The sequence below is a fragment of the Salmo salar genome, chromosome 02 (assembly GCF_965601325.2).
Source record: "Salmo salar chromosome 02, fSalSal1, whole genome shotgun sequence".
NCBI classification, from domain to species: domain Eukaryota; kingdom Metazoa; phylum Chordata; class Actinopteri; order Salmoniformes; family Salmonidae; genus Salmo; species Salmo salar.
The window spans coordinates 70,890,001-70,902,189 of NC_138292.1; the positions used below are offsets into that span (position 1 = coordinate 70,890,001).

The 12,189-nt window shown below is 44.8% G+C and overlaps 2 protein-coding genes across 2 annotated transcripts in view; one reads left to right on the top strand and one right to left on the bottom strand.

Moving 5' to 3' along the window:
• Positions 1-204, bottom strand: part of LOC106591443 (parvalbumin alpha) — a 40,527-nt gene extending 40,323 nt beyond the window's left edge. Inside the window, exon 1 of the mRNA XM_082966511.1 lies at positions 74-204. The gene's annotated coding sequence lies outside the window, so the exon portion shown is untranslated. The remainder of the gene's footprint in view (positions 1-73) is intronic.
• LOC106591388 (neutrophil cytosol factor 4) overlaps positions 1-11,863 on the top strand; it is a 31,576-nt gene extending 19,713 nt beyond the window's left edge. The window contains exons 8-11 of the mRNA XM_082966513.1: positions 205-303; positions 1,460-1,629; positions 2,487-2,552; positions 11,151-11,863. Of these exons, the coding sequence (XP_082822639.1) occupies positions 205-303; positions 1,460-1,629; positions 2,487-2,552; positions 11,151-11,361 (546 nt within the window). The 3' untranslated portion in view covers positions 11,362-11,863. The remainder of the gene's footprint in view (positions 1-204; positions 304-1,459; positions 1,630-2,486; positions 2,553-11,150) is intronic.
• Positions 11,864-12,189: the final 326 nt, after the last annotated feature.

The window sequence follows — 12,189 nt, forward strand, 5'->3', positions numbered from 1 at the left end:
CTGATTGCTCTCTCTCTCTCTCTCTCTCTCTCTCTCACTTCATTATCAGATAAGTAAAATAAGTCTCTCTTACCTGTTCGGTTTCTCAGTCTTCTCTCTCTGTCTGTCTCTCTCTTTCTCTCCCTTTCTCTCGGTTGATCCTGGTCCGCTGCCTGCTGCCGGCGTGTTTGTGTTCTCCTCCGTGTGTGTGTGTGTGGTTCCCAGGTGGTCTTCGACTTCAGTGGGAGCGGACGACTGGAGCTGAGTATGAAAGCTGGAGAGGTGATCTTCCTTCTGAGGAGAGTTAACACAGACTGGCTGGAGGTGAGCTGCAGGCGAGAGGAGGAGGAAGAGAGGGAGGGATGGATGGAGGAGGAGAGGGAGGGATGGAGGAGAGAGGGAGGAATGGATGGATGGAGGAGGAGGAAGAGGAGAGGGAGGGATGAAGGAGAGGGAGGGAGGGAGGAGGAGGGAGGGATGGAGGAGGAGGAGATGAGTGAATAGAGGGGAGGGATGAGGAGGAACGGTGGGAGGAGGATGGGAGGAGAGGGAGAGGTGGAGTGAGGAGAAGGGATCGAGGGAGATGGAGGGTCACTAGGAGGGAGGGAGAGAAGAGAATGAGCGAGAAAGAGGGTGGAGAGAGAGAGGGGGAGGGTGGCAAGAGTGAGAGAGACTAGAGAATGAATGAGAAAGAGGGTAGATAGAGAAAGGTAATGGAGAGAGAGCAAGATAGTGGGAGGGAGAGCTGAGAGAGAGCAAGGACAGAGACAGGGAAGAGGAGAGACAGGGAAGAGGAGAGACAGGGAAGAGGAGAGACAGGGAAGAGGAGAGACAGGGGAGAGAGAGAGAGAGCGAGAGGTGGAAGAGGAGAGAGAGAGAGAGAGAGAGAGAGAGAGAGAGAGAGAGATATGAGTAAAGTGAAGAAAAGGATGGAGAGAGGGGTCAGGAGGGGTCAAGCATTACTCAAAATGCCACACACACACGGGCCATCTCTGTATGTGTGTCTTGAGTACTTCTGAGATATTAGTCAGGTCATGATAATGAGCCTATGTAAAACTGCTTTTATACACACACTTTACAGCTCTCTCTTCATTAATCCACCTCTCTCTCTCTCTCTCTCTCTCTCTCTCTCTCTCTCTCTCTCTCTCTCTCTCTCTCTCTCTTTCCCTCCCTTACTGACTCACTCACTCACTCACTCACTCACTCACTCACTCACTCACTCACTCTGTCTCTCTCTTTCCCTCACTCACTCACACTCACTCTCTCTCTTTCCCTCCCTCACTCACTCTCTCTCTCTCTTTCCCTCCCTCACTCCCTCTCTCTCTTTCCCTCCCTCCCTCCCTCCCTCTCTCTCTTTCCCTCACTCCCTCACTCACTCACTCACTCACTCACTCACTCACTCACTCACTCACTCACTCACTCACTCACTCACTCACTCACTCACTCACTCACTCACTCACTCACTTCCTCTCTCTCTCAGGGCACGGTGCGCGATCGGACAGGTATCTTCCCAGAATCCTTTGTGAAGATCATTAAGCCCCTCCCAGAGAGTGACTCTGATGGTGAGAGCGGTGGCGCTTCAGGTAAAGGGGCGGGGTCTTACAGCTGCCTGCGCTGCTACCTGCTCACACCCCAGGGCGTCGACACCAGGTGTGTGCTGTGTGTGTGTGTGTGTGTGTGTGTGTGTGTGTGTGTGTGTGTGTGTGTGTGTGTGTGTGTGTGTGTGTGTGTGTGTGTGTGTGTGTGTGTGTGTGTGTGTGTGTGTGTGTGTGTGTGCGTTCGCGTGCTCGTGTGTGTGCTCGTGTGTGAACGCATACGTACATGTTATAAAAGTGTTTTAAATGTACTAAAAGTAACTGAAAGTTCCTGTGTAATCCCATAAAGGTCCCATAATAACGAATGTATGTATCCCTGTTAATAATGTATTGGTGTGACTGTATGTATCCCAGTTAATAATGTATTGGTGTGACTGTATGTATCCCAGTTAATAATGTATTGGTGTGACTGTATGTATCCCAGTTAATAATGTATTGGAGTGACTGTATGTATCCCAGTTAATAATGTATTGGAGTGACTGTATGTATCCCAGTTAATAATGTATTGGTGTGACTGTATGTATCCCAGTTAATAATGTATTGGTGTGACTGTATGTATCCCAGTTAATAATGTATTGGTGTGACTGTATGTATCCCAGTTGATAATGTATTGGTGTGACTGTATGTATCGCAGTTAATAATGTATTGGTGTGACTGTATGTATCCCAGTTAATAATGTATTGGTGTGACTGTATGTATCCCAGTTAATAATGTATTGGAGTGACTGTTTGTATCCCAGTTAATAATGTATTGGTGTGACTGTATGTATCCCAGTTAATAATGTATTGGTGTGACTGTATGTATCCCAGTTAATTATGTATTGGTGTGACTGTATGTATCCCAGTTAATTATGTATTGGTGTGACTGTATGTATCCCAGTTAATAATGTATTGGTGCGACTGTATATGGCAGGGATGTGTGTGTTGAAGAAGATATCACCACCCAGCCATCATACAAAGAACTACTGGCACGCATGAGGTAAGATACCAGACACATCCCACTGCTGAATCAACAGACTCTCCACTCTTCACTACATACAGTGAGGGAAAAAAGTATTTGATCCCCTGCCGATTTTGTACGTTTGCCCACTGACAAAGAAATGATCAGTCTATAATTTTAATGGTAGGTTTATATGAACAGTGAGAGACAGAATAACAACAACAAAAAATCCTGAAAAAACGCATGTCAAAAATGTTATAAAATGATTTGCATTTTAATGAGGGAAATAAGTATTTTACCCCTCTGCAAAACATGACTTAGTACTTGGTGGCAAAACCCTTGTTGGCAATCACAGAGGTCAGACGTTTCTTGTAGTTGGCCACCAGGTTTGCACACATCTCAGGAGGGATTTTGTCCCACTCCTCTTTGCAGATCTTCTCCAAGTCATTAAGGTTTCAAGGCTGACGTTTGGCAACTCGAACCTTCAGCTCCCTCCACAGATTTTCTATGGGATTAAGGTCTGGAGACTGGCTAGGCCACTCCAGGACCTTAATGTGCTTCTTCTTGAGCCACTCCTTTGTTGCCTTGGCCATGTGTTTTGGGTCATTGTCATGCTGGAATACCCATCCACGACCCATTTTCAATGCCCTGGCTGAGGGAAGGAGGTTCTCACCCAAGATTTGACGGTACATGGCCCCGTCCATCGTCCCTTTGATGCGGTGAAGTTGTCCTGTCCCCTTAGCAGAAAAACACCCCCAAAGCATAATGTTTCCACCTCCATGTTTGACAGTGGGATGGTGTTCTTGGGGTCAGAGGCAGCATTCCTCCTCCTCCGAACACGGCGAGTTGAGTTGATGCCAAAGAGCTCCATTTTGGTCTCATCTGACCACAACACTTTCACCCAGTTGTCCTCTGAATCATTCAGATGTTCATTGGCAAACTTCAGACGGGCATGTATATGTGCTTTCTTGAGCAGGGGGACCTTGCGGGCGCTGCAGGATTTCAGTCCTTCACGGCGTAGTGTGTTACCAATTGTTTTCTTGGTGACTATGGTCCCAGCTGCCTTGAGATCATTGACAAGATCCTCCTGTGTAGTTCTGGGCTGATTCCTCACCGTTCTCATGATCATTGCAACTCCACGAGGTGAGATCTTGCATGGAACCCCAAGCCGAGGGAGATTGACAGTTCTTTTGTGTTTCTTCCATTTGCGAATAATCGCACCAATTGTTGTCACCTCACCAAGCTGCATGGCGATGGTCTTGTAGCCCATTCCAGCTTTGTGTAGGTCTACAATCTTGTCCCTGACATCCTTGGAGAGCTCTTTGGTCTTGGCCATGGTGGAGAGTTTGGAATCTGATTGATTGCTTCTGTGGACAGGTGTCTTTTATACAGGTAACAAACTGAGATTAGGAGCACTCCCTTCAAGAGTGTTTTCCTAATCTCAGCTCGTTACCTGTATAAAAGACACCTAGGAGCCAGAAATCTTTCTGATTGAGGGGGTCAAATACTTATTTCCCTCATTAAAATGCAAATCAATTTATAACATTTTTGACATGCGTTTTTCTGGATTTTTTGTTCTTCTGTCTCTCACCGTTCAAATAAGCCTACCATTAAAATTATAGACTGATCATTTCTTTGTCAGTGGGCAAACGTACAAAATCAGCAGGGGATCAAATAATTTTTTCCCTCACTGTATCTGTTACTCAGCTGATTCTACTCTTCACTACATATCTGTTACTCAGCTGATTCTACTCTTCACTACATATCTGTTACTCAGCTGATATTCTCCTCTTCACTACATATCTGTTACTCAGCTAATATTCTACTCTTCACTACATATCTGTTACTCAGCTAATATTCTCCTCTTCACTACATATCTGTTACTCAGATGATATTCTCCTCTTCACTACATACAGTTGAAGTGGGAAGTTTACATACACTTAGGTTGGAGTCATTAAAACTCGTTTTTCAACCACTCCACAAATTTCTTGTAAACAAACTATAGTGTTGGCAAGTCGGTTAGGACATCTACTTTGTTCATAACACAAGTAATTTTTCCAACAATTGTTTACAGACTGTAACGACTGCCATGAGAGAGAGTGGACCAAAACTCAGCGGAGTTAGTGTTCATCTTATTTAATTCTTAAACGGAACACTATACAATTACAAAACAAGAAACTGACAGCCAAACAGTCCTGTCAGGTGAAACACAATGACAGAAACAATTACCCACAAAACCCCAACGGAAAAACATGCACTTATGTGTGACTCCCAATCAACAACAACGAACTTCAGCTGTGCCTGATTGGGAGCCACACACACGGCCCAAAACAAAGAAATACAAAAACATAGAAAAAGAACATAGAACGCCCACCCAATGTAACACCCTGGCCTAACCAAAATAAAGAACAAAAACCCCTCTCTATGGTCAGGGCGTTACACAGACAGATTATTTCACTTATAATTCACTGTATCACAATTCCAGTGGGTCAGAAGTTTACATACACTAAGTTGACTGTGCCATTAAACAGCTTGGAAAATTCCAGAAAATGATGTCATGGCATTATAAGCTTCTGATTGGCTAATTGACATAATTTGAGTCAATTGGAGGTGTATCTGTGGATGTATTTCAAGGCCTACCTTCAAACTCAGTGCCTCTGCTTGACATCATGGGAAAATCAAAAGAAATCAGCCAAGACCTCAGAAAAAAATGGTAGACCTCCACAAGTCTAGTTCATCCTTGGGAGCAATTTCCAAAGGCCTGAAGGTATCACATTCATCTCTACAAACAATAGTACGCAAGTATAAACACCATGGGGCCACGCAGCCGTCATACCGCTCAGGAAGGAGACGCGTTCTGTCTCCTAGAGATGAACATACTTTGGTGCGAAAAGTGCAAATCAATCCCAGAACAACAGCAAAGGACCTTGTGAAGATGCTGCAGGAAACAGGTACAAAAGTATCTACAGTCGTGGCCAAAAGTTTTGAGAATGACGCAAATATTAATTTCCACAAGGTTTGCTGCTTCAGTGTCTTTAGATATTTTTGTCAGATGTTACTATGGAAGGCTGAAGTATAATTACAAGCATTTTATAAGTTTCAAAGGCTTTTATTGACAATTTCATGAAGTTGATGCAAAGAGTCAATATTTGCAGTGTTGACCCTTATTTTTCAAGACCTCTGCAATCCGCCCTGGCATGCTATCAATTAACTTCTGGCCTACATCCTGACTGATGGCAGACCATTCTTGCATAATCAATGCTTGGAGTTTGTCAGAATTTGTGGGTTTTTGTTTGTCCACCCGCCTCTTGAGGATTGACCGCAAGTTCTCAATGGGATTAAGGTCTGGGGAGTTTCCTGGCCATGGACCCAAAATATCGATGTTTTGTTCCCCGAGCCACTTAGTTATCACTTTTGCCTTATGGCAAGGTGCTCCATCATGCTGGAAATAGCATTGTTTATCATCAAACTGTTCCTGGATGGTTGGGAGAAGTTGCTCTCGGAGGATGTGTTGGTACCATTCTTTATTCATGGCTGTGTTCTTAAGCAAAATTGTGAGTGGGCCCACTCCCTTGGCTGAGAAGCAACCCCACACATGAATGGTCACAGGATGCTTTACTGTTGGTGTGACACAGGACTGATGGTAGCGCTCACCTTGTCTTCGCCGGACAAGCTTTTTTCCGGATGCCCCAAACAATCGGAAAGGGGATTCATCAGAGAAAATGACTTTACCCCAGTCCTCAGCAGTCCAATCCCTGTACCTTTTGCAGAATATCAGTCTGTCCCTGATGTTTTTCCTGGAGAGAGGTGGCTTCTTTGCTGCCCTTTTTGACACCAGGCCATCCTCCAAAAGTCTTCGCCTCACTGTGCGTGCAGATGCACTCACACTGCCTGCTGCCACTCCTGAGCAAGCTCTGTACTGGTGGTGCCCCGATCCCGCAGCAAATCAACTTTAGGAGATGGTCCTGGCACTTGCTGGACTTTCTTGGGCGCCCTGAAGCCTTCTTCACAACAATTGAACCGCTCTCCTTGAAGTTCTTGATGATCCGATAAATGGTTGATTTAGGTGCAATCTTACTGGCAGCAATATCCTTGCCTGTGAAGCCCTTTTTGTGCAAAGCAATGATGACGGCACCTGTTTCCTTGCAGGTAACGATGGCTGACAGAGGAAGAACAATGATTCCAAGCACCACCCTCCTTTTGAAGCTTCCAGTCTGTTATTTGAACTCAATCAGCATGACAGTGATTTCTAGCCTTGTCCTTGTCAACACTCACACCTGTGTTAACGAGAGAATCACTGACATGATGTCAGCTGGTCCTTTTGTGGCAAGGCTGAAATGCAGTGGAAATGTTTTTTGGGGGGGATTCAGTTAATTTGCATGGTGAAGAGGGACTTTGCAATTAAGTGCAATTCATCTGATCACTCTTCATAACATTCTGGAGAATATGCAAATTGCTATCATACAAACTGAGGCAGCAGACTTTGTGAAAATGTATATTTCTGTCATTCTCAAAACCTTTGGCCACGACTGTATATCCACAGTAAAACGAGTCCTATATCGACATAACCTGAAAGGCCGCTCAGCAAGGAAAAAGCCACTGCTCCAAAACCGCCATAAAAAACCCAGACTCCAGTTTGCAACTGCACATCGGCAAAGATCGTACTTTTTGGAGAAATGTCCTCTGGTTTGATGAAACAAAAATAGAACTTGTTTGGCCATAATGACCATCGTTATGTTTGGAGGAAATAGGGGAGGCTTGCAAGCCAAAGAACACCATCCCAACCATGAATCACGGGGGTGGCAGCATCATTTTGTGGGGGTGCTTTGCTGCAGGAGGGACTGGTGTACTTCCCAAAATAGATGGCGTCATGTGGAAGGAAAATTATGTGGATATATTGAAGCAATATCTCAAGACATCAGTCAGGAAGTTAAAGTTTGGTCGCAAATGGGTCTTCCAAATGGACAATGACCCCAAGCATACTTCCAAAGTTGTGGCAAAATGGCTTAAGGACAACAATGTCAAGGTATTGGAGTGGCCATCACAAAGCCCTGACCTCAATCCTATAGAATATTTGTGGGCAGAACTGAAAAAGCGTGTGCGAGCAAGGAGTCCTACAAACCTGACTCAGTTACACCAGCTCTGTCAGGAGGAATGGGCCAAAATTCACCCAACTTATTGTGGGAAGCTTGTGGAAGGCTACCCAAAACGTTTGACCCAAGTTAAACCATTTAAAGGCAATGCTGACCCACTGGGAATGTGATGAAAGAAATAAAAGCTGAAATAAATCATTCTCTCTACTATTATTCTGACATTTCACATTCTTAAAATGAAGTGGTGATCTCAACTGACCTAAGACAGGGAATTGTTACTAGGATTAAATGTCAGAAATTGTGAAAAACTGAGTTTAAATGTATTTGGCTAAGGTGAATGTAAACTGTATCTATTTCTTCAAATATTCTACTCTCCATTGAAATTTCCCCCGGTCAGTAAAGATGTGCTTTCTTGACCACAGTACACACTGTAACACTACCACAGTACACACTGTAACACTACCACTCTACACACTATAACACTACCACAGTACACACTATAACACTACCACAGTACACTCTATAACACTACACTCTACACACTATAACACTACCACTCTACACACTATAACACTACCACTGTACACACTGTAACACTACACACTATAACACTACCACAATACACATTATAACACTACCACAGTAGACACTATAACACTACCACAGTACACACTATAACAGTACCACAGTACACACTATAACTCTACCACAGTACACACTATAACACTACCACTCTATACACTACCACTCTACACACTATAACACTACCACAGTACACACTATAACACTACCACAGTACACACTATAACACTACCACAGTACACACTATAACACTATAACACTACCAACTATAACACAACCACAGTACACACTATAACACTACCACAGTACACACTACCACAGTACACACTATAACACTACCACAGTACACACTATAACATTACCACAGTACACACTATATCACTACCACAGTACACACTATAACACTACCACAGTACACACTATAACACTATAACACTACCAACTATAACACTACCACAGTACACACTATAACTCTATAACACTACCAACTATAACACTACCACAGTACACACTATAACACTACCAACTATAACACTACCGCTCTACACACTATAACACTACCACAGTACACACTATAACACTACCACAGTACACACTATAACACTACCACAGTACACACTATAACACTACCACAGTACACACTATAACACTACCACCACTCTACACACTATAACACTACCACAGTACACACTATAACACTACCACTCTACACACTATAACACTACCACCCTACACACTATAATACTACCACTCTACACACTATAACACTACCACCCTACACACTATAACACTACCACTCTACACACTATAACCAGACTCATATAGTCAGTGCCACACTGCTCCTGGCCCAGTTTATCATCTCTCATTATTATCTTGTCAACGAGATAAAACTCACCTCAACTCTAAAAGCAAAACAAGAATGAATTTCACACACACACACACACACACACACACACACACACACACACACACACACACACACACACACTTCCATTAAACAGTCCCAATGCCCCTGGGGACTAGAAATCTACCCACAATGCATCAGCGGAGCCACAAATCACCTCTGTGCATACTAAAATTAGTTCCACACTTCTCACCTCACACTCTCCCTATAACCAGACATGCTCTCCCAGTAACCAGACAGGCTCTTCCTATAACCAGACAGGCTCTCCCAGTAAGCAGACAGGCTCTTCCTATAACCAGACAGGCTCTCCCGGTACCCAGACAGGCTCTCCATATAACCAGACAGGCTCTCCATATAACCAGACAGGCTCTCCCTATAACCAGACAGGCTCTCCCTATAACCAGACAGGCTCTCCATATAACCAGACAGGCTCTCCCTATAACCAGACAGGCTCTCCCAGTAACAAGACAGGCTCTCCCAGTAACCAGACAGGCTCTCCCTGTAACCAGACAGGCTCTCCCATTAACCAGACAGGCTCTCCCAGTAACCAGACAGGCTCTCCCAGTAACCAGACAGGCTCTCCCAATAACCAGACAGGCTCTCCCTGTAACCAGACAGGCTCTCCCAGTAACCAGACAGGCTCTCCCTGTAACCAGACAGGCTCTCCCTGTAACCAGACAGGCTCTCCCTGTAACCAGACAGGCTCTCCCAGTAACCAGACAGGCTCTCCCATTAACCAGACAGGCTCTCCCAATAACTTTTTTATTCTCATAAAAAAGTTTATTCTCATAAAAGAGAGAGAGAGAGAGAGAGAGAGAGAGAGACCACGGAGATTGACAGGACAGCCATTAAAGCGTACAGACAAACGAAGAGTTATCTTTGTTATCTCAGTCGCTATCTTTGGTGCCAAAACAAATGTCTTGTCTGGGTGAAGACCTCGTCAGAGTACTTCAACTGTTACAGGTGTGAGTAGTTGTTTCTGTACTCATAATAACAGCAGGACTCTACTACTGCCATGTATCTACGTCCTCCTATCACTGTCACCCTGAATGGCTCGGGGTTAGAGGAGGAAGACACAAGTATCTTGTTGTCTGTCTGGACTGATCGCTCTCATTCTGTACCCACATCACCCACCTTCAGTCTAAAGTTACATCCACAGTGGGTTTCCTGTACCGCAACGAAACATCCTTCACCCACTCTGCCAAGCACACCTTTATAAAACGGACCATCCTGACAATCCTGGACTATAGTGATTTAGTTACAGGCTTGTCCCAAAAACCTCCCTTGATAAACTAGACTTCATTTACCACACTGCCATCCGCTTTGTTACCAGGTCCCCCTTCAACACTCATCACTGTGACCTTTACACCCTGGTCAACTGGCCGTGTTACAAACACGACACCAGACCCACTGGTACCAAGTCCCCCCTCTACCTCGGCTCACTCCTCAACATCTCCACTACCAGTAGAAACCCCTGGTAGATGTATCACACTGGTCGTTCCCAAAGCCCACACTTCCTTTGGCTGTCGTTCATTCCAGTATCCCACCACAATCCTTCAGCAACATGAACTGAGCTGCTATGTGATCAATGTAGCTGCTGATCATTCAGTCTGCTGTGTTGCCAAGGACTTTCCTGCTCTAAACCCACTGGGAATATTTCTTCTTGTTGTATATTTGATCAATTTGGACCTTTCCTCTGTATAGTGTGTTTTATGTGATTTTAGTGGGATTGTGAGTTGTCCTGTTTACTGTTGTAATGTTATGCCTCTTGGCCAGGTCAGTACTGTAAGTTAAAATGGCTTCTCAATTGACTTGTATGGTTAAATAAAGATAAAACAGTCATACTAATAATAATCTCTCTCTACCTTTCTCTCTGTCTTCTTCTATTTCCCCCTTTCTCTCTCTCTCCCCCTACAACGCCATCTCTGCCTCTTTCCCACACCTCTCTCTCCACCCCTCCCTTTGCCTCTCTCCTCTCCCCCCTACTCCGCCCTCCACCTTTCTCACTCCATCCCTCCCTGTCATCCCCCTCTCTCTCTCTCGTTCGCTCTTTCTCAGAGATGTGTTCAAGGTGGATGGCAACATCGCCCTGAACTACCGCGACCCCGAGGGTGACCTGGTGCGTCTCCTTGACGATGGGGACGTGGCGCTGATGGTGGCCGATGGGCGGGGTCAAAGGTCAAAGGTCAAGAGGCCTGTCAATCAGTTTCCGTGGGAACTGCATGTTACCGCGGCCTCTGACCTGTCAGTGTATAATACTGAGATATAAAGACAGGGAGATGGAGGAGGTTTTGACACTCGCTGAAGAGAGGCCGTTTTGTGTTTGCTTGAGTGTGCGCGTATACACACTTGCGGGTGCACTTGTCCGTCCGTGCCCTTGTGCGTGAGTGTGTGTCTCGCCAGCTTGCGTCCGTAATCCACTGCAAACCTGCATGTAGTAGTCCGGACTGAGATCCAGTCACAGGGTGACAGACTTTAATTAAGGGGACAGACGCTGGATTGTAACACATTACAGAAGTTAGTCTGATTGAGCAATGAGCTGCAACCTAAAAGGCACACTATGCCCTATATAGTGCACTACTTTTCACCAGACTCCTATGAGCCCTGGTCAAAAGTAGTGCACTATATAGGGGATAGGGTGCTATTTGAGACAATACCTTAGTCACATTCATTAGTATGTCTGTGTTTGGTGGCTTTAAACGTGTAACATTTCACCTGTACTGTTGAGTTAATGTTAATATAAGGACATTTAATAAAGGTTTAGAAACATGTTTTTATTCTCCATATATTCTGTTGTGGTCTTAGTAATGCTTAGCTAAGCTCCCATAGTTTTTTTTTATGAGTAAAAAATACACTATTGAAATATGTGTGTGTGAGAACACGCGCTCCTGTGTGTTATCTGTGTTGGCTGAATGTGTTCTGATGAGAGAGAGGAACAGTAAACATCAGTGTGTGGTCTGGGTGACATCTAGAGGCTGCGTCCCAAATCGCACCCTTTCCCCTATTTAAAGCACTACTTTAAAATGGCACCCTAAGAGATTAGGGTGCCATTTGGGACAGAGTAAGGTAGGCCGGACCTAGCTCCCTGGCCGACTGG